This window comes from Schistocerca piceifrons, chromosome 4, assembly GCF_021461385.2.
Source record: "Schistocerca piceifrons isolate TAMUIC-IGC-003096 chromosome 4, iqSchPice1.1, whole genome shotgun sequence".
Taxonomy (NCBI): domain Eukaryota; kingdom Metazoa; phylum Arthropoda; class Insecta; order Orthoptera; family Acrididae; genus Schistocerca; species Schistocerca piceifrons.
This window is the reverse complement of record NC_060141.1, coordinates 122,315,853-122,338,554: the sequence shown is the minus strand read 5'-3', so window position 1 is coordinate 122,338,554 and position 22,702 is coordinate 122,315,853. Positions and strand designations below refer to the sequence as shown.

The 22,702-nt window shown below is 40.5% G+C and overlaps 1 protein-coding gene across 1 annotated transcript in view; it reads left to right on the top strand.

The window, feature by feature from the left end:
- Window positions 1–22,702, top strand: part of LOC124795649 — a 286,381-nt gene that overhangs the window by 204,512 nt on the left and 59,167 nt on the right. The window contains exon 11 of the mRNA XM_047259722.1: window positions 16,292–16,505. Within this exon, the coding sequence (XP_047115678.1) occupies window positions 16,292–16,505 (214 nt within the window). The remainder of the gene's footprint in view (window positions 1–16,291; window positions 16,506–22,702) is intronic.

The window sequence follows — 22,702 nt, the reverse complement described above, 5'->3', positions numbered from 1 at the left end:
TTCTGAGGTACTCGGTATCAACCCATGCAGAAACACTCAAATTAGTATGTGATGTAGTCTCAACAGGAGACAGTGCAGGTGCTAACACTGGCACCCAGTCGATCATACAGATGGCAAATACTGTTGTGGGTTATGTTATGCTGTGCCTGCTCAAGATGTTCAAGTAGTTCTGCAACAGTTGTTGGTTGATGAGTTGCACGAGTCACTCTCATTCCATCACATCCCACACGTTCACTGGAGACAAGTCCAGAGATCTTTCTGGCCAGGGAAGCTGCTGAACATCTTGCAGAGCATATAGAGTTTCAGAGGCAGTGTGTGGGGCAGCATCATCATGTTGGAACAACACATTACCTTCCTGGTGCAAGAACTGAATGAGTGGAAGATGGGCTGTAGGTGTGTGTGCCTGTAGTCCGACTGCTAATAACCATTTCACAACACTGTGCTGTGGTAGCTGTATAATGCTACCCTTACAATGATCCTGGCAGGTGTCTGTGCTGCGTGGACATCCAGAATCTCATCTACAGTTGTGAGAACATTCACGTGACCACTGTTACCAGCATCATTGTACAGCTGACTCAGCACTTCCAACTTGTGTGGCATTTCTCTGAAAGAACTATTTCATCATTCGCAATGCCACAGTTTGACCCCTTTCAAACTCTCAGTTAGCTGTAGGAAGTAAAAGTGCATCTCATGGGATGGTTGCTTGCTTGTTTCACACGTTAACATCACAGTGAGCCATCCAGCTGTGAGCATTCCCTATTAAAGGGTAAACACAGGTGAGTCACTGATAGCTATGCCAATATCCTGTCTGTTGGTGGAGGACCTTGAAACCCTTATCAGTACATGTACTGACCCAACAGGAACCATTTCCCTGCTCCAACTCTACCCTCACACATGGCAGCACACCTATACAATCCTTTCCCCATCTTCCCCTATCCTTGCCTTGCTGTCTCTGACCCATACCTCTTCTGTACCCCTGTATTGACACCAGAGTGTGTGTGTGTGTGTGTGTGTGTGTGTGTGTGTGTGTGTGAGAGAGAGAGATGGAGAGAGAGAGAGAGAGATGGAGAGAGAGAGAGAGAGAGATGGAGAGAGAGAGAGAGAGATGGAGAGAGAGAGAGAGAGAGAGAGAGAGAAGACCAAGACATGCCCCCCAGGCTACACCCTGATAATGCCCCCTGGGCAGCGTGCATACAGGCCGCTGCCACTGACCAAGCTGTCTCAGTTGCTGAATCTCTCAACCTTCATACTTCAATACATTGCCTGGGAATCAGTTTTGCACTTTAGCTAGCTGTGAGGGAATGTTAGCTATTGTATATAGTTGTGATATGGATATGGACAAGATTCAAGAATTAGTACATGTTTTCGATTGCTGTTAATTACAGAATTTCAGATTGGAAATCATCGAAGTTAAGTACTCAATTGGTTCTTGTAATAAAGTGTATTTTAACCATGTGTGCATTTCGTGTCTAGAGAGAGGAAACCAGCTACCCACTTACATCACTCTCTCCTCGTCCAGCCAGGAACCACGAAACATTACAAGAGGGCACAGCTACATCATCTCACATTCTGGGAGTGTACAGACGAGGGTGTTGTATATTTTCACTGCTTGTCATCTTATAGAATTGTCTGCTGAGGCAGTGTGTCTGAAGTAAATTATGTACTTATTCAGAAAAATTGAACAGTAAGAATATTGTGTGAAATAGATAACAGTACATCTTCCAGAAGCCTTATTAAGGACCATGGAACTGTTACATTCTTACCTTTTGACCATGATCCCATCCCAACAATCGAATATGACCTTGAGCAGCTTCTCAGCCCTTAGGTCCATCCCACAACCTGACACCTGAATTCATCTCTATCCTCACACCAGCAATCTCATGCACTCCTACCTATTACCTGTTCCCCAGATTCCACAAATCCAACCTCACAGGTCTCCCTACTGATTGTCCCATTGTGGCTGGGTGCAACGCTTTGACAGAAAGAACATCTGCCTTTGTTGACCGACACCACTAAATGACTGTCTTTACCTCCCATCCTACATTCAAGACACTGCTTACTTTGTTCACTGCCTCTCCACAGTTCCTGTCCTGTTACCACCAGACTTCCTGTAGGTCACTGTGAATGTGACGTTCCTGCACACCAACATCGCAATGCACATGGCTTTGTGACCATGGAGCACTACCTTTCACAACATTGTCCTGGTACCAACCCCCCCCCCCCCAACCTCTTTCATAACCCTCTTAACCAAACACATCCTGACCCACAATTTACAAACAAATATGTGGTACTGCCATTGTTACTTGCATGTCACTATTCTGTGCCAACTTATTTACGGGCTAGGTGAGTGCTCACATTTCCCTTGTATTAGGCATTACATGCACTTTCAGTACATGTGATTCATTAATGATAGCTGAACTGTGATGTACGAATACAAAACCCAAAACTAATTTTCATGTATACTTCACCTCCTTGTCTAGCATTCACAGCAGAATTAAATACTCTTAAGTTATTCAAGCAGTTCCCACCTACCAGAAAGCAATAAATTGTGGAAAGATTACATTTCGTGTACTTTTCATTCCAACTGGTCTACAGCAAGCAGACCCCAAAGGTATATAACATGTAAGAGAACAAGAATACACTGTGCATGTGTACAAAGGATAAACATTATGCTAATTTACATTCCACAGATCCCAAATGAAATGGTCCTTATGGATGGAGTAAGTCAAATAATGTTGAACATGTGGTGGTGGTGGTGGTGGTGGTGGTGGTGTTGTTGTGATCTCCAGTCCGAAGACTGGTTTGATGCAGCTGTCCATGCTACTCTATCTTGCACAAGCCTTTTCATCTCTGAATGACTACTACAAATTACAACATTCTTACACTGCTCACTGTATTCACCTCTAGGTCTCCCACTAAAACTTTTGCCCCCAAATTTCCCTCCAATACTAAATTGGTGATCACTTGATATCTCAGAATGTGTCATATCAACCAATCCCTGCCACCATGCCACTAATTTCTTTTCTCAAGAGTTCCATTCAGTAACTCCTCATTTGTTACATGATCTACCACCTAATCTTCAGCATTCTTCTATAGCACTACATTTCAAAAGCTTCTATTCCCTTCTTGTCTAAACAGTTCATCATCCATGTTTCACTTCCATACATGGCTACACTCTATACAAATACTTTCAGAAAGACTTTGTAATGCTTAAATCTATATTTGATGTTAATAAATTTTTCTTTTTCGGAAACACTTTCCTTGCCATTTCCAGTCTACATTTTATATGCTCTCTACTTTGACCGTCATCAATTACTTTACTCTCCAAATAGCAAAACTCATTTAACTCACTTAAGTGTCTTATTTCCTGATCTAATACCCTCAGCATCACCTGACTTAATTTTACTACATTCCATTATCCTCATTTTGCTTTTGTTGATGATCATCTTACATCCACCTTTTAAGACACTATTCGTTCTGTTCAGCTGCTCTTCTTTGCCCTTTGCTGTATCTGACTGAATTACAATGTCATCAGCAACTTCATAATTTTCATTTCTTCTCCCTGAACTTTAATTCCTATTCCAAATTTTTCTTCAGTTTCCTTTATCTCTTGCTCAGTTTACATAATGGAAAAACATCGGGAATGGGATACAACCCTGTCTCACTCCATTCTCAACCACTGCTTCCCTTTCGTGCACCTCAACTCTTATAACTGCCATCTGGTTTCTGTACAGGTTGCAAATAACCTATTTGCTCCATGTATTTTACCCTTGCTACATACATAATTTCAAAGAGAGTATTCCAGTCAACATTATCAAAAGCTTTCTGTAAGTCTGCAAATGATACAGACACAGGTTTGCCTTTCCTAAACTACCTTCTAATGTGTCGTAGTGTCAGTATTACCTCATGTATTCTTACATTTCTCCAGAATCCAAACTGATCTTCCCTGAGGTCAGTTTCTACTAATCTTTCCATTCTTATGTAAAGAATCCATGTTAGGAATTTGCAACTGCAAGTTATTGAACTGATAGTTTGGTGATAATCATACCCGTCAGCACCTGCTTTCTTTGGAATTGGAATTATTACATTATTTATGAAGTCTGAGGGTATTTCATCTGTCTCATACATCTTGCGCACCTATTGGAAGAACTTTTCTTAAAACAGTACAGTATTTTTTGTAGTATGTGAGTAATGTCGGATCTAGACTTGCACTTTTCATCATATAAATTTCCCCTTTTACATGAGATTTTAATTCTCTTAGTTATCCATAGCTTAATTTTTCAAAAATCATCTTCTGGGCAACTTTTAGGAGAGCAATTTTCAAATATTGGCACAAATTTACTATGCAATAAATTGAATTTGACATTAGCAGTTAATTGTGTACCTCTTTTCATACCAACTCTTTAAACTTATTCTGAAACATTGTATCTTCACTATCACATTAAAAATGAACAGTTCTCGGGTATCTGACTGGGTAGCATCGTAATTTCTCCACAGTATTTCAGCAGACGTACACGCTGCCATCTTCAGGTGGTCCCTGACAAATGCTGTGCTGTTCCTCTGGGCGCCCTATATATATAAGCCTTTATCCCCTCCACCATTCCTCTCTTGGTATCTTCGGTGAGGCCGGTGCGGCGCCTACTGCAGGTGGTGAGGGAAGCGGTGCCTGAATCTGAACTGGGGTCTAAAGTCTCCCTGCTGCCGCCGTTGGGGGCGGCCCTCAATCTGTGGGACCACATCTTTCTCTCCAGGCTGAGTGCAGGGTTCCAAGCCTGACTAAGTTGAAGGCCACTGTCTTTACTAATTAGATCATCCTGTAGTCAGATTTTAATGGCCTCTTTAATAGCACAGTCCCAGGAGGAGGAGGATTGACAGAGTGTTTTTGTTTTTTCACAGTCCATCGTATGGCCAGTCTTAATACAATGGTCAGCCACAGCTGATTTAGTGGCCTGGCATAATTCAATATGGTGCTTGTGTTCATGGCACCTCTCTTCAATAGTGTGGACTGTCTCTCCAATGTGTGATTTTCCGCACTGACAGGGAATTTTATAAATGCCTGGTTTTCGAAGGCCTAGGTCATCTTCCACTGAACCCAGTAGAGTCAAGGTTTTTGCAGGGAGCTGGAATACACATTTTACATTGTGTTTCCCCAGGATTCTACCAATTTTTCTTGAGGTATTTCTGACAAACGGAATGCACGCCAATGACTTGTGTTCTTCTGTTTCTTCTTCTTGTTCTCTTGGCACAGTCTGTCTGAGTGTGTGTTTTATTTACTTCTGGTTGTACCCATTTTTCCGAAATGTTGTCTCGAGGTGCTGCAGTTCTGCTGGAAGGCTCTCCTGATCACAGATCAATCGTGCCCTTTGAACAAGTGTGCGCAAAACGCCTTCACGCTGGGAGTTGTGGTGGCAACTGAAGGCATTTAGGTACAAATCGGTGTGTGTTGGTTTTCTGTATACACTGTGTCCCAGCTTGCCGTCAGGTTTCTGTTTCACCAGGATGTCAAGAAATGGTAGGGCACCACCCTGCTCCACCTCCATCATGAACTGCGTGTTGGGGTGCAGCAAGTTGAGGTGTTCGAGAAATTCATTTTAGCTGTCCTGTCCATGTGACCAAACAATGAACATGTCATCCACATAGCGGAAGAAACAAGTTGGTTTTTGTTTGGCTTGTTCTAGTGCCTTTTCCTCAAAATTCTCCATAAAAAAAAGTTGGCTACAACCAGTGAAAGTGGGCATCCCAGGGCGACGCCATCTGCTTGTTCATAATAATTTCTGTCGAACAGGAACTATGTTGAGGTGAGCATGAGCTCGAAGAGCCTTGTTAAGTCGTTGTTGAATTTGTTCCTTACCAGATCCATGGAGTCTTTCAATGGTACCCTAGTGAAGAGGGACACTACGTCGAAGCTCACTAACAAGTCGCTATCCTGGAGCCAAAGTTCTTGTATATGTTGCACAAAGTGGATTGAATTGCAGATGTGGTGTTTGCGTTTTTCCACAAATGAACTAAGGAGACCCGTCAGGTGTTGGGCCAGTTCATAAGTTGCTGCTCCTGTGTTGCTGAATATTGGATGCATAGGTGTCCCATCCTTGTGGACGTTTGGTAGCCCATACAGTCATGGCAGTGCAGCCGCTTGTGGTCGAAGTTTCTTGACAGTTTTTCCATCAAAGGTACTGCAAAGAAAATCACTGGTTCTTTGAAGGCAACTTGTCAGGTCTCCTTCTATCCTTCTGTACACTGCGTCATCGAGAACTTCATAAATTTTTCTCTTATTTTCTGAGTGCAGGAGCAGTACTGTAGCATTGCCTTTGTCAGCAGGCAAGACCACCAACTCAGGATCGCTGCATAACTCGCAGGTGACCACTCTCTCCTCCTTCGTGATGTTCTGTTTCAGTGGTGCGACCCTGGTGAGCATACAGCACGTTTCATGACGTATTTCTTCTGCTTCATTGGCTGGCAGAGTGTAGGTGGCCTGTTCCATCCTGCTTACAATGTTCACAATTGGTAGCGATGTTGGGGTCGGGGCGAAGTTGACTCCTTTCTCGAGCACCAACATTGCTGCGTCATTGATCATTCTTCCTGTAAGGTTGATGACAGTATGCTTAGGTGGTTCTTGCGTAGTCTTCTGTCGTGCTACTGTGTGTTCAAACTTCGATGTTTGCTTACTCGTAGCTTTTCTTCGTACACCACCTGCTTGTGTCCAGGTGGCAGCGTCAGCCCATTCCCATGATATGGGAGATAGAACTGAAGATATCCTGAGATGGACATCCGGCAGTTTCTTTGAAGTGTCATCCAGATTGCACATTAAAAATGGGTTACACATTAATTGTTCAAGCCTGAGCACTCTCTATAAAAATGTTGTCAATCTTTTAGAGTTTCACCTTGTCTGACAGGTAGCTCAATAATTCATCTAGATTTCTCAAAAATAGCTGAAAGTTTCTTAGAGGGGCCCTGTAGACTGTTACAATAATCAGAGAAATATTCTGCAGTAATAACTCACAAGTGCATGCTTCTAGGTTGTGATCTACACAAAAGCTGTTTCATTAACTGTGTATGTTGCAATTTCTACTTTTTCTATGCTAACTTACACAAAAATGATGCCCTGAAGTATAATTTCTCCATCCCTAGGCTTACTTGATGTTCTGAGAGATGCAGAACATCCATTGTTGTTGCAGTCTTCAGTCCAGAGACTGGTTTGATGCAGCCCTCCATGCTACTCTTCCTGCGCAGCCTTCATCATCTCCCAGTACCTACTGCAACCTATATTCTTCTGAATCTGGTTAGTGTATTCATCTCTGGGTCTCCCTCTATTATTTTTACCCTCCACGCTGCCCTCCAGTACTAAATTTGTGATCCCTTGATTACTCAGAACATGTCCTACCAATTGATCCCTTCTTTTAGTCAAATTGGGCCACAAATTCCTCTTCTTCCCAATTCTGTTCAGTACCTTCTCATCTAATCTTCAGCATTCTTTTGTAGCACTACATTTTGAAAGCATCTGTTATTCCTCTTGTCTAAATGTTTATCGTCAATGTTTCACTTCCATGCATGGCTACACTCTGTAAAAATACTTTCAGAAAAGACTTCCTGACACTTAAATCTATACTCGGTGTTAACAAATTTCTCTTCTTCAGAAATGCTTTCCTTGCCATAGCCAGACTAAATTTTGATTTTGTTGATGTTCATTTTATGTGCTCCTTTCAAGACACTGTTCATTCCGTTCAGCTGCTCTTCCAGGTCCTTTGCTGTCTCTGGCAGAATTACAATGTCATCGGCGAACCTCAAAGTTTTTATTTCTTCTCCATAGATTTTAATACCTACTCCAAACTTTTCTTTTGTTTCCTTTACTGCTTGCTCAATATACAGATTGAATAGCAACGGGGAGAGGCTACAACCCTGTCTCACTCCCTTCCCAACCACTGCTTCCCTTTCATGCCCCTCGACTCTTATAACTGCCATCTGGTTTCTGCACAAATTGTAAATAGCCTTTCGCTCCCTGTATTTTACCCCTGCCACCTTTAGAATTTGAAAGAGAGTATTCCAGTCAACATTGTCAAAAGCTTTCTCTAAGTGTACAAATGCTAGAAATGTAGATTTGCCTTTCCCTAATCTATCCTCTATGATAAGTCGCAGGGTCAGTATTGCCTTGCGTGTTCCAACATTTCTACAGAATCCAAACTGATCTTCCCCGAGGTTGGCTTCTACCAGTTTTTCCATTCGCCAGTACAGAATTTGTGTTAATATTTTGCAACTATGACTTACTAAACAGGTAGTCCAGTAATTTAACACCTGTCAACACCTGCCATCTTTCTGATTGGAATTATCATTTTCTTCTTGAAGTCTGAGGGTATTTCGCCTCTCTTGTACATCTTTCTCACCAGATGGTAGAGTTTTGTTGTGGCTGGCTTTCCCAAGGCTATCAGTAGTTCTTATGGAATGTGGTCTACTCCTGGGGCCTTGTTTCGAATTAGGTCTTTCAGTGCTCTGTCAAACTCTTCAAGCATTATCATATCTCCCATTTCATCTTCATCTACATCCTCTTCCATTTCAATAATATTGCCCTCAAGTACATCACCCTTGTATAGATCCTCTGTTTCTTCCACCTTTCTGCCTTCCTTTCTCTGTTTGGAATTGGTTTTCCATCTGAGCTCTTGATATTCATACAAGTGGTTCTCTTTTCTCCAAAGGTTTCTTCATTTTCCTGTAGGCAGTGTCTGTCTTATCCCTTGTGATATATGCCTCTACATCCTTACATTTGTCCCATAGCCATCCCTGCTTAGCCATTTTGTACTTCCTGTCGATCTCATTTTTGGGACGTTTGTATTCCTTTCTGTCTGCTTCAATTACTGCATTTTTATATTTTCATCAATTAAATTCAATATTTCTTCTGTTACCCAAGGATTTCTACTAGCTCTTGTCTTTTTATCTACTTGATCCTCCACTGCCTTCACTATTCCATTTCTCAAAGCTACCCATTCTTCTTCCACACTGTTTCTTTCACCTGTATTTCTTAGTTGTTCCCTAATGCTCTCTCTGAAATTCTCTAAAACCTCTGGAAACCTCTGGTTCTTTCAGTTTAGCCAGGTCCCATCTCCTTAAAATCCTATCTTTTTGCAGTTTCTTCAACTTTAATCTGTTGTTCATAACCAATAAATTTTGGTCAGAATTCACATCTGCCCCTGGAAATGTCTTACAATTCAGAACCTGGTTCCTAAACCTCTATCTTACCATTATGTAATCTATCTGAAATCTTAGAGTGTCTCCAGGCCTCTTCCACATATACAACCTTCTTTCATGATTCTTAAATGAAGTGTTAGCTATGATTGGGTCATGCTCTGTGCGAAATTCTATCATGCAGCTTCCTCTTTCATTCCTTACCCCAATCCATATTCACCTACTATTTTTCCTTCTCTTCCTTTTACTACTAGCAAATTCCAGTCCCCCATGACTATTAAATTTTCGTCCCCCTTATCTACCTGAATAATTTCTTTTATTGCATCATACATTTCTTCAATCTCTTCATCTCTGGAGCTAGTTCTCATATAAACTTGTACTACTGTGGTAGGCATGGGCTCCATGTCTATCTTGGCTGCAGTGATGTGTTCACTGTGCTGTTTGTAGTAGCTTATCCGCACTCCTAATTTCTTATTCATTATTAAACCTACTCTTTCATTATCCCTATTTGATTTTGTGTTTATAACACTGTATTCCCCTGACCAGAAATCTTGTCCCTCTTGCCACCAAATTTCACTACTTCCCACTATATCTAACTTTAACCTATCGATTTCCCTTTTTAATTTTTGCAACCCACCTGCCCAATTAAGGGATCTGACATTCCATGCTCCAATCTTTAGAACACCACTTTTCTTTCCCCTGATAACAGAATATCTATCACTCAAGATTTTTCCACATCTTCTAGGCATACAAAAAGGTCATCTATCTTATTTTTCAACACTCTAATGTTCTGAAGAAACAAATTAATTTTACTTTTCTGGTTACTGTTACATATATTATGGTCCTGTTCTGCTCTGATTTCTTTCAATACTGTCTGTCTGTATCCTGACACTGTTCTAAAATATGTACCCCCTTTGTTTCCAGTAATCACAGGGCTTTTTGTCTTGGGTGCTTGTGTGCCCCCTTATGCTTTCTCCAATGAGATCAGCTAATCTTTCCTACCTTCTCCCATTCAGGTCATGGTTTGTGTGTTCCCAGCTCCCAATTGCAACAATAGGCACAGCATAGATATGAGACTTTATTTCGGTCAAAAGCAACTCGCTCATTTTAACCCAGCTAACAACCTACTAAGCACTAAAGACTGCTAAAAACTTAAGCTTTCAGCCGAAATGCTTTCTTCAGAAATAGAAAACTCAGACACATTCACACAAGCACAACTCACACAGATGTGGCCACTGTTTCTGAATGCTTTAGCCCTACATCCCATGTGAGCAGCAATCTGGGGCAAGTGGTGGGGGTAAGGAGTAGTTGTGGGATAGGAGAGGAGGGATAGCATGGTAGGGAGTGGGGGTAGATGGTGTGCTGCTTGTGAGAGAATGCAAGGATGTGGTGGGGACTGGATATGGGTGCTAGTGCAGAGTTGGGTGGCTGTGCTGGGAGGGGGAAAGATGTAGAGAAAGGGGAAAGACTAGTGGGGTCAGAATAGAAGGCATATGAAGTGCTACAGTGGGAGCAGGGAAGGGGATAGGTAGATTGAGGACAGGGACTAGTGAAGCTGGAGGACAGGGGGTTACAGGAACAAAATTTAGAATTATAATTTCAAGTGGAAACCTCCTTACTCAGTTTTCCTAAGATTTTCTCGATTAAGGATTGGAGGTCCCATTAGCTGAATGTCAGATAGCGGTGTTTCTTGAAAAGAGTGCTCTGTTGTTATCAGAAACTAGAACTGTTGTCCTATGATCAATATCTAAAGACTGTTTCCAGAAGAATATAAATATATTGGGAGGTATTAGTGCAGACTAATTTGAATGAAACATTTCATAAAACACTGGTTCAATTCAGTTTTGATTGGTTACAGATATACATCCAATTGAATTGAACCAGTGTTATATGAAATGGTTCATTCAAATTAGTCTTTACTAATACCTCCCAATATATTTATATTCTTCTGGAAACGCTTTGTAGATATTGATCATAGGACAACAGTTCTAGTTTCTGATAACAATAGAGCTCTCTTTTTCAAGAAACGCTGCTCCTCGACATTCAGCTAATGGGTCCTCCAATCTTTCACATAACCGAGAAAATCTTAGGAAAATTGAGTAAGGTGGTTTCCACTTGAAATTATGGGAATTCTAAATTTTCTGATTTATGAAATATGTTGAACAGTTTCACTTTACAAAACAAAACTGTAATCTATGTGAAAATAATATTTTATGCCCTATATAGAGATTGCAGAAATCTTAATATGACTGAAAATGTTGTTTCTTGTTAATGACAAATGTCACTAAGTAAATGATGTGAGAAGTGAATGTGAGAATTTAAAAATCTTTGAAGATGTCTCTGCAAGATATTCAGTTATTTACTTTATGCAGTGGTCAACTCGTACTGTCCACCTTTGAGGATTGTACTCTTTGTTTACTTTAGCTGCATTGTCTCTAAAGTAATTCTACAATACAGAAATGAGTGGAAGTAATTAAAATAATCAACACTCTGAACATAAAGTGTGAGATAATGCCAGACAGTTCCTGTATGCTGGGCACAGCTGTTTCATGTGTTTGTTATGCAATTTTGTAGATGTGTTTATAGCACCATCTCTTTGTAGCTCTGGGGATGGCTGTTGTTTTTGCCTACAGCTGTTTACGCTTCACTGTTGAAAGCTATGAAAAATGATACCAGGTGTCTGGGATTTCCTTAAGTTGACTTGACTGTAGGAGGGTCTTAGTAGTAAAGAATAGATGTATTAAAACTTCATGCAGGATGCAGAATTTTTTTTAAAGCATCCCAGTGTTTATGACATCATATCTCTTGAAATATATGTTGTACAGTGATATATTTGTGTAGATACATTCAGTGGCATATGTGGATACTGTCTGTGAAATAGATTGTGACTGGAGGTGGTACCAAAGAAGTGATAAATTTAAACAATATGTCCAATTTGGAGGTGTTTCACCCATCTCAGTGTTTATGACATTGTATTGTAAAAATCTGAGAAATAAAGTACATGAACTTGAACTATTTTTTGAAAAATTGCAGTGTGATACACTGTGCCTTAATGAACTCTGGGTTAAGGAAACACGGTACAAAATGTACATTCCTGTTGGTTTTAAATTTTTAACTGATTATTTTAGTTCAGATATGGAAAAGTGTGGGCCATCAGTATTAATCAAAAGTGATCTCAGCCCCACAGTTAATATCTCTCGAGCTTTTAGTACATGAAGATGAAATTGAAAATGCTGTCATTTATTTTCCTGAAAGAAAGATTGTTGTAGTACCTACATACCGTGACCCCAGAACTATTAGCAAAGTTTTTGTGCAGCATATAATTTGTGAATATACTTCATGAGGTATAAGAATCATAAAATCTCACCATTTGGTGACAATAATAATGATGCGATGATGCAAAATTGTGGTAGTGGACTTCTGCTGGGTACCTTCAAGTTATATAATTTCTCTTGCCTTAACTATAAGCCTAACAGGCAGAATGCTTGTCAGGACAATGTTATATCAAACATTTTCAAAGATGATGTAGTTGTAAACTGTTAAATCTATGCTCTCTGACTGATGGAATATCCCAAAAATTAAAGGGGTTAATGAAAGATCATGATTAACCAAAAGAACCCAGAGCAGTGAGAACGTTAAATGCACCAAATGCAATACTGACAATATTATGAAAACGATAGATTGCTACTTATCATATAAGGGGGATGTTGAGTCGCAGACAGGCAAGACAGAAAGACAGCTAAGCGTGTAAGCTTTTGGCCAGAAGGCCTTCTTCCAAGATAACACACACACACACACACACACACACACACACACACACACACACACACACATGGCCAAAGTTAATGCTTACTTAAATAATTTACTAATTCTGGTAAAAATTTACTGTGTCAAATCTTGCACTAATCATGAGACATTCACATGCTAAACTGAAAAAGCTTTACAGAAAAGATATTATTTCTGCAAAGGAAAAAGGCATTGATAACTATATTCTCCATGCAGTAACAAATTTGAAGCAGCTTGGGAAATAGTTAAACCAGAAACGGGCTAACTACAGAAAATTTACAAGTTTCTCTAAGTGCAGAAGAGCTAAATAATAGTTTCATAAATTCTGGGAAGTTAGCTATAACAGATGAAAATGAGTTAAATGACAATAATGATGGCCTTCCCAATGCACAGGGTCCAGAACTGACAGATGACATGCCCATACTTGGGGAGAGAACTATCTATCCGAAGGATATACTGGATCTCTGAGCAACTCCAGAACTGAAGATATACATGGTTTCTGCAATTTTATCTTAAAGAAAATAATAGATACCATATGCATTCCACTTTCTGACCTTATCAAGAGGATGTTTAGGGAGGGAACATTTCGTAGAGAAATACTACCAATAATATTAAAAATTTTTGAAACTTTAATGAAAGAGCAATAAATGATTTTTTTTGTTCATAGCTCAACTACTTAACAATGCCCACTATGGATTCTGAAGTGGACTATCAACATTTAAGGCAGTTCAAGAAATTGTATATTAGTACCACAAGGTTTTGAAAATAGGGATCACACCCATACCACTCTAGTAGATCCAACCAAGGCATCTGAGACTGTTTCAGATAACATTTTAATTAAGGAACTTGAAAGATACAGAATAACTGAAATAGAGGTAGCTCTACTGAAATTGTATTTCGTGAACAGAAACCAAAATGGTTAATGTAAATTCCATTAAAAAAATCTGATCATCTCAAGTTAAAATATTGAGTCCCACAAGGATCTGTGCTGGGACCTCACTCACTCACTCACTCAAATCTGTGATGCATGTGATGACACAACTTTCATAACATCACATAAGGCTGAAATAAAAATCGTTCTTTAACACAAATTAATTTATATATAATAAAGAAAAGATTATCTTCAATTATAAATGTAACTGCAAGAAACCAGATTGTCGCTAATGCCATACAAACTAATTTTTAGTCTATGTAATCTGTGTGACACACACAATCGTGATGAGTACAAGATAAGCAATATTATATATTATTATTTATTTATATTAAGCATGTGTAGAATCATTTGTATAAGAATTTGTATAATTATGTACACAATGACAATACCTTTTATAATATGACAGGCATGTAAATTGGTAAATAAAAATGTTAACATCACAAAATATATCAACAGGATAGTTTTTCTTGTTTAGCTCTTGCAGGAACTGACTTGTTAGACAATGCAGGGTGTCCACTGCAAAGATCCTTTATGAAAACCAGAAGCTATGTAGCACATGGATTAGCACACTAGACATGCATTAGGAGGGTGACATTTCAAATCCCCAACTGGTCACCAAGATTTAGAGTTTGTGTGGTTTCCCGGAATCCCTAATGCCAAATTTCAAGATGGTTTCTTTGAAAAGATGTTGCCAGTTCTCTTTTCCAGTCTGAGCTCGAGCCGTATCTCTAATGGCCTCATGATTGATAGAACACTTAACCTTAATTTTTTCTACCCTTTCTATGAAAGTTAGCATGAGAGAAGTTAATAAGTTACATGGCATTAAGTGTATTCTGTTTCAGGCCATGTTCTTAAAATGTGTTTAAACTGGAAGTTCCATAATGGATTATTACTGTGTGTTGTTCATATCTCAGTTTTTGTTAGTGGATGTTAGTAACTGTTCATTTATTCACCTTTGAAAATTTTACATGGCATTGGTGTAAATATTTATATATATAAACACAGGATGAGGAATGTATGAAATTTCTTGATATTTATTCCAATGATGCAGTGTTACGTATAGTCTCAGAATTACATATGCAAGAACCTGTTTACAGACCATTTGATATAGATTATTTCTATTTGCTAGTTTCTCTAGTGTTATGACTTAGCGTGACAGTAATTAGTAAGAACTTTGTTTATTATAGACAATTTCCTATGAGCCGGCCGCTGGTGGCCGAGCGGTTCTAGACGCTCCAGTCTGGGACTGCGTGACTGCTACGGTTGCAGGTTCGAATCCTGCCTCGGGCATGGATGTGTGTGATGTCCTTAGGTTAGTTAGGTTAAAGTAGTTCTAAGTTCTAGGGGATTAATGACCTCAGATGTTAAGTCCCATAGTGCTCAGAGCCAATATCCTATGAACCACTGATCAATTATAAAGCAGCTTGAGTAACATCCTATCATGCTTGCTTAAGATTTGGTTTTTTGATAGCAGATGTAAGGATTTTATCATACTGATGGTAATGTGCTTTAATGTTTTTAGTACAGCATTCCTCACTGACTATCGACCTTGTTGCTAGTTCTGTTTAATTTTACCTTTGTCTCTATCAGAGAAAACAAATTCATTGTTGAAGGAATATGTCCTAACTAAGTTCATTACTGTTTGTTTTGCAAATTTCTGCTTTGTGTTGTTCTGAAAGTTCTTCATATTCATTTCAGCTAATTCATTGACTATAGTACTGTCACACTGTTTCTCCTTAATTGATCTTGTCTTGACCACTCAGCTCATTTAACTGTCAAAATTTGACGATTAAGATCCAATAAGCTACTTACTATTGCCTTTAAATCTAAATTACTAAGGCTTTTTGGATCTAAGAACACGTTATCAGTGTTAGCTACTGTATGACCATCAATGGGGAAATAAGCCACAAGTGAACATTAGTAAATCTTAGAGAGCTGCAAGTACCGTACACAATATCCGTATTACACTCTCTATAAATAATGAGTCTCCAGTTAAGTTTACACAATCTCATTGACACATTCTCAAGCTTCTTGATGAAAAGCTATTGCCTGATGGTAGCACGTAAACTGTCAGTGTTACTTCCATATATATTTTGATCCACTGTTTTTGGACAACATTCAGTGATGTGTGACACACATTATTCATTAGTATATAGAAGCTGGAAAGTATCACACATTTTATTGGTTCTGTAGCAGTACAATAATAGCTTGTGTCATAGCATTGGCACCAGTTCATTTCCATTGTATGTGATATTTTGGTAAGTAAAACACATCTTCTGATAATCCATTTGCTCATTCATTTTCCAGTATTGATATACATCCCTCTTATGTAGACTACCACTTTTTTTTGGACTTGAAAATTCCAGTGACTTTTTCATTGTTCTTTTTATGTTTCAGAATTAGAAATCATATGAAAGGACTACTGCAAAGTATAAATAATGGGGAAGAATGGAAACAACTTCATCTGATTTCTGAGTTCTTCGATGAGCCTGAAAGAGCTTATAATTGTTTGACAGATGCTATTCATTATTTGTGTCAGAATAATGGATTGGAGCACCTTTGGAAGATTCTTGATGTATCTTGCAGCTGTGATGAAAGAATCAAAGCAAAGGTGTGAACCTTATGTAATCTTACATGTGCGTATATGAATACATGAGTAGGAGGGGTAGTTAAGGTGGGGGGAAGGGAGATGTAAAGTATACGTGAGTGTTCCAGTAGCGCAAACTGCAGGAGAAAACAATTGAGTTATTGACATGGAAAAGAATGTCACATATGCTAGATTTTTTATGAGAAACAAAAGTTTTTTGTGAACATGTTAAAAAGGAGCTTTATATGTTTAAAATGGTAACAAAATAAGGGACTCATGGGGGGGGGGGGGGGAAATGGATTTCAAGGAAGTGCCTGATCCTCAGTAAGATGAATGATAATTTACATCAAGAAGTTCAGATATGACCAATATGTTTCTTTTGAGATTTATTATTGGCCAAGATGTGGAAGCCATACAAGGAATGTTCTCTCTTCATAATATTGATCTGATTTCATTCTTCCAGCTCACTGAATATTAGGTGTACTTTTGTGAAGGAAAAAATAGCATTTGGATCTGGTTGAAGAGAGGGAGTTGATCTTTAAAGTGATTGTATTCAGGTATTGGCAATTGGGGCAGTATCATGGAAATCTTAAGGCTTAATGGTGACAGCACTGAATGGTTGTATAGGTTTTGCATCTAGTATCATATTTGCTCCTTCTTTGGATGCACATTGCTTTACACAACTTCTTCCTTTTCCTGATAATTTCAAAACTATTTCATGAGATATGAAAGTATCCAGCCATTATAAATCACTTTGTCGTAGTTATCTGATATAGAATAAAGAAGTACTATAATAATCACACAATTCTTAGTCTGTCCTGTGTAGTCATCACACTAAATTTGCAGAGCTTTTTTATATGAGTAAATCTGGATCATAAGATAACTTTTAACAGACTAGATGCAACCTTGTTTCCGCCCTCTTGCACACAAATCTAAGAAACTTTATTCAGTGTCATCAGTATGCAAGCACAGACTGTTGTTGGACAACTGTTAGCTGTAAAACATTTTAGAATGGGTCAGTATTGGCATGGAATCCATTTGCTCTAAATGGACCAGTTAGCATTTGAAAATAGACACTAGTTATTTACTTCACTTACCTTCCTTTTGGCCATCAGCACATCACAAGTCACATAATCATCTGAATTAGAGTGGTGTAATTAAAGCTTCTTGAAGCGTTTCCTGAAATCTCAGCAGTAAAATTGTTGATTAATACTCATTGTGTTTTCAATTGCTTGAATTGCTTAGTTGACTTGACTCATATCATGAATAATGACTTTCTTCTGTTGTGAAAGAGGACACTGGGTATCAGTTTATCTGACATCATGTTCTGTGTGTTTCAACTTGGTGGTGCTGAGACAGTGGGTTCATTCTGGTAAAGTTTTTATAAAGTCCATCCCCTCTCTTCCTTACTTTTACCAGTGTATTACAGGATTGTCACAGAGACCCTAAATGACTGAGCAAATACTGAACATGACTACAAGGTAAAGTAATATTACAATTACCTGACACCTGCCTTCTGTATGGTTGAGATTCAGGATAATCATCAAACAGCCATCTCATTTTCATTGGCACAAGGCATATCTGCCGCAAAAGAAAATATTCTTGATTTCCCCATGTTTATTCCCAAAATGTGTGGTACAGTTGACAACGGTTGAGTTTTTCTATGCATCACTACTAATAGTGATACTTGCTGATGACCTGACAAGATATGCTAAACATTAAATCTCAGTGGATGCCTCAGGATAAAGCAACAACTAAACTACCATAGGAAGGTGCAGGACATTTGTCCCAAGTCATTTCTTAGTTCAAAAAAGTTCAACAATACTTTATTGCAGAGACAAATTTTATAATTCAGCAGCTTGACAATAAACATTCCCATTGGATCCTCTTATTCAATATTACTACCATAATTATAGTGTGTTGATCAAACATACATTAAAAATGGAAACTCTTCAGTTCAGATTTACAGGTAAGCAGAACACCAATAAGTTCAATACAAATAAATAAAAAAAAACCTATTTATATCACTGGCCAAAACTAACTTGCAATTCTGAAAACATATTTGATCAGTGAGAGAAGATTACCTGGTGAAACACATTTCTTCTGAATTATTTTACTCCATCTTACCACCATAGCTGTGAGGATGGGCCATGATTCATGCTTAGGTAGCTCAGAAAACAAAAGATGTTGTCATTAAAGAACTGCAAAACAAAATTAACACACTAAAGTCAGAACTATTATTACTCAAGAAAGAAAATACTAATATGAAAAATTGCAAAATATGCAGTTGTGTGAATCGTGAAAGTGAAAATCATAACCTCAAGATCACGTGTAGTGATAGGTTTATAAACAATCCAAATCAGTCCAGTTCACTGAGACGAGGCAACAAATGCATCTATAGCAGCTTTAGAGCAAGTCCAATGTGTAAACAAATATTTTGGCAAACTTAGTGACCTTTCACAAGGTTCCACAAATGTGTCTAAATCAGTTTGTAGTTATATATAAAAACAAAGATGAGGTGACTTACCGAACGAAAGCGCTGGCTGGTCGATAGGCACACAAACAAACACAAACATACACACAAAATTCAAGCTTTCGCAACACACTGTTGCCTCATCAGGAAAGAGGGAAGGAGAGGGGAAGACGAAAGGAAGTGGGTTTTAAGGGAGAGGGTAAGGAGTCATTCCAATCCCGGGAGCGGAAAGACTTACCTTTGGGGGAAAAAAGGACAGGTATACACTCACACACACGCACATATCCATCCACACATACAGACACAAGCAGACATATTTAAAGACAAAGAGTTTGGGCAGAGATGTCAGTCGAGGCAGAAGTGTAGAGGCAAAGAAGTTGTTGAAAGACAGGTGAGGTATGAGTGGCGGCAACTTGAAATTAGCGGAGATTGAGGCCTGGCGGATGACGAGAAGAGAGGATATACTGAAGGGCAAGTTCCCATCTCCGGAGTTCGGATAGGGTGGTGTTGGTGGGAAGTATCCAGACAACCCGGACGGTGTAACACTGTGCCAAGATGTGCTGGCTGTGCACCAAGGCATGTTTGGCCAAAGGGTGATCCTCATTACCAACAAACACTGTCTGCCTGTGTCCATTCATGCGAATGGACAGTTTGTTGCTGGTCATTCCCACATAGAATGCATCACAGTGTAGGCAGGTCAGTTGGTAAATCACGTGGGTGCTTTCACATGTGGCTCTGCCTTTGCTCGCGTACACCTTCCGGGTTACAGGACTGGAGTAGGTGGTGGTGGGAGGGTGCATGGGACAGGTTTTGCATCGGGGGCGGTTACAAGGATAGGAGCCAGAGGGTAGGGAAGGTGGTTTGGGATTTCATAGGGATGGACTAACAGGTTACGAAGGTTAGGTGGACGGCGGAAAGACACTCTTGGCGGAGTGGGGAGGATTTCATGAAGGATGGATCTCATTTCAGGGCAGGATTTGAGGAAGTCGTATCCCTGCTGGAGAGCCACATTCAGAGTCTGGTCCAGTCCCGGAAAGTATCCTGTCACAAGTGGGGCACTTTTGTGGTTCTTCTGTGGGGGATTCTGGGTTCGAGGGGACGAGGAAGTGGCTCTGGTTATTTGCTTCTGTACCAGGTCGGGAGGGTAGTTGCGGGATGCGAAAGCTGTTTTCAGGTTGTTGGTGTAATGATTCAGGGATTCCGGACTGGAGCAGATTCGTTTGCCACGAAGACCTAGGCTGTAGGGAAGGGACCGTTTGATGTGGAATGGGTGGCAGCTGTCATAATGGAGGTACTGTTGCTTGTTGGTGGGTTTGATGTGGACGGACGTGTGAAGTTGGCCATTGGACAGGTGGAGGTCAACGTCAAGGAAAAAGTGGCATGGCATTTGGAGTAGGACCAGGTGAATCTGATGGAACCAAAGGAGTTGAGGTTGGAGAGGAAATTCTGGAGTTCTTCTTCACTGTGAGTCCAGATCATGAAGATGTCATCAATAAATCTGTACCAAACTTTGGGTTGGCAGACTTGGGTAACCAAGAAGGCTTCCTCTAAGCGACCCATGAATAGGTTGGCGTACGAGGGGCCCATCCTGGTACCCATGGCTGTTCCTTTTAATTGTTGGTATGTCTGGCCTTCAAAAGTGAAGAAGTTGTGGGTCAGGATGAAGCTGGCTAAGGTAATGAGGAAAGAGGTTTTAGGTAGGGTGACAGGTGATCGGCGTGAAAGGAAATGCTCCATCGCAGCGAGGCTCTGGACGTGCGGAATATTTGTGTATAAGGACGTGGCATCAATGGTTACAAGGATGGTTTCCGGGGGTAACAGATTGGGTAAGGATTCCAGGCGTTCAAGGAAGTGGTTGGTGTCTTTGATGAAGGATGGGAGACTGCATGTAATGGGTTGAAGGTGTTGATCTATGTAGGCAGAGATACGTTCTGTGGGGGCTTGGTAACCAGCTACAATGGGGCGGCCGGGATGATTGGGTTTGTGGATTTTAGGGAGAAGGTAGAAGGTAGGGGTGCGGGGTGTCGGTGGGGTCAGGAGGTTGATGGAGTCAGGTGAAAGGTTTTGCAGGGGGCCTAAGGTTCTAAGGATTCCTTGAAGCTCCGCCTGGACATCGGGAATGGGGTTACCTTGGCAAACTTTGTATGTGGTGTTGTCTGAAAGGTGACGCAGTCCCTTAGCCACATACTCCCGACGATCAAGTACCACGGTCGTGGAACCCTCGTCCGCCGGAAGAATGACGATGGATCGGTCAGCCTTCAGATCACTGATAGCCTGGGCTTCAGCAGTGGTGATGTTGGGTGTAGGATTAAGGTTTTTTAAGAAGGATTGAGATGCAAGGCTGGAAGTCAGAAATTCCTGGAAGGTTTGGAGAGGGTGATTTTGAGGAAGAGGAGGTGGGTCCCGCTGTGACGGAGGACGGAACTGTTCCAGGCAGGGTTCAATTTGGATGGTGTCTTGAGGAGTCGGATCATTAGGAGTAGGATTAGGATCATTTTTCTTCGTGGCAAAGTGATACTTCCAGCAGAGAGTACGAGTGTAGGACAGTAAATCTTTGACGAGGGCTGTTTGGTTGAATCTGGGAGTGGGGCTGAAGGTGAGGCCTTTGGATAGGACAGAGGTTTCGGATTGGGAGAGAGGTTTGGAGGAAAGGTTAACTACTGAATTAGGGTGTTGTGGTCCCAGATTGTGTTGCTCGGAATTTTGAGGTTTTGGAGGGAGTGGAGCTGGAAGTGGGAGATTGAGTAGATGGGAGAGACTGGGTCTGTGTGCAATGAGAGGAGGTTGAGGTTTGCTGGAAAGGTTGTGAAGGGTGAGTGAGTTGCCTTTCCGGAGGTGGGAAACCAGGAGATTGGATAGTTTTTTGAGGTGGAGGGTGGCATGCTGTTCTAATTTACGGTTGGCCTGTAGGAGGATGCTCTGAACAGTCAGTGTGGATGTGGGAGAGGAAAGATTGAAGACTTTTATTAAGGATAGGAGTTGACGGGTGTGTTCATTGGCTGAGTTGATGTGTAGGTGAAGGATTAGGTGGGTGAGGGCAATGGATTGTTCAGTTTGGAACTGGTATAGGGACTGATGGAAGGAAGGGTTGCAGCCAGAGATGGGAACTTTAAGTGTGAGGCCTTTGGGGGTGATGCCAAATGTCAGACAAGCCTGAGAAAATAGAATATGGGAGCGTAATCTGGCTAGGGCGAAGGCATGTTTGCGGAGGGAATGTAAATAAAACTTAATGGGGTCGTTGTGGGGGTGTTGTGAGGGTGACATGGTATTAGAAGGTGGAAAGTGTAACATGAGGTGAAATGAAAATGAAAATAAAAATATATGGGGAGAGATAAAGGTGAACCGGAAAGTAACTGGAGATCTGGAATGAAAAAAGGCGAAAGGTGTTGGTTACAGCTGGGCTATGTTGGACTTGGGTTGGTAGACAGCAATGTGCATAAAGGTTAGGTGGTTGTGTTACCACGTGATTTACCAACTGACCTGCCTACACTGTGATGCATTCTATGTGGGAATGACCAGCAACAAACTGTCCATTCGCATGAATGGACACAGGCAGACAGTGTTTGTTGGTAATGAGGATCACCCTGTGGCCAAACATGCCTTGGTGCACAGCCAGCACATCTTGGCACAGTGTTACACCGTCCGGGTTATCTGGATACTTCCCACCAACACCAACCTATCCGAACTCCGGAGATGAGAACTTGCCCTTCAGTATATCCTCTCTTCTCGTCATCCGCCAGGCCTCAAT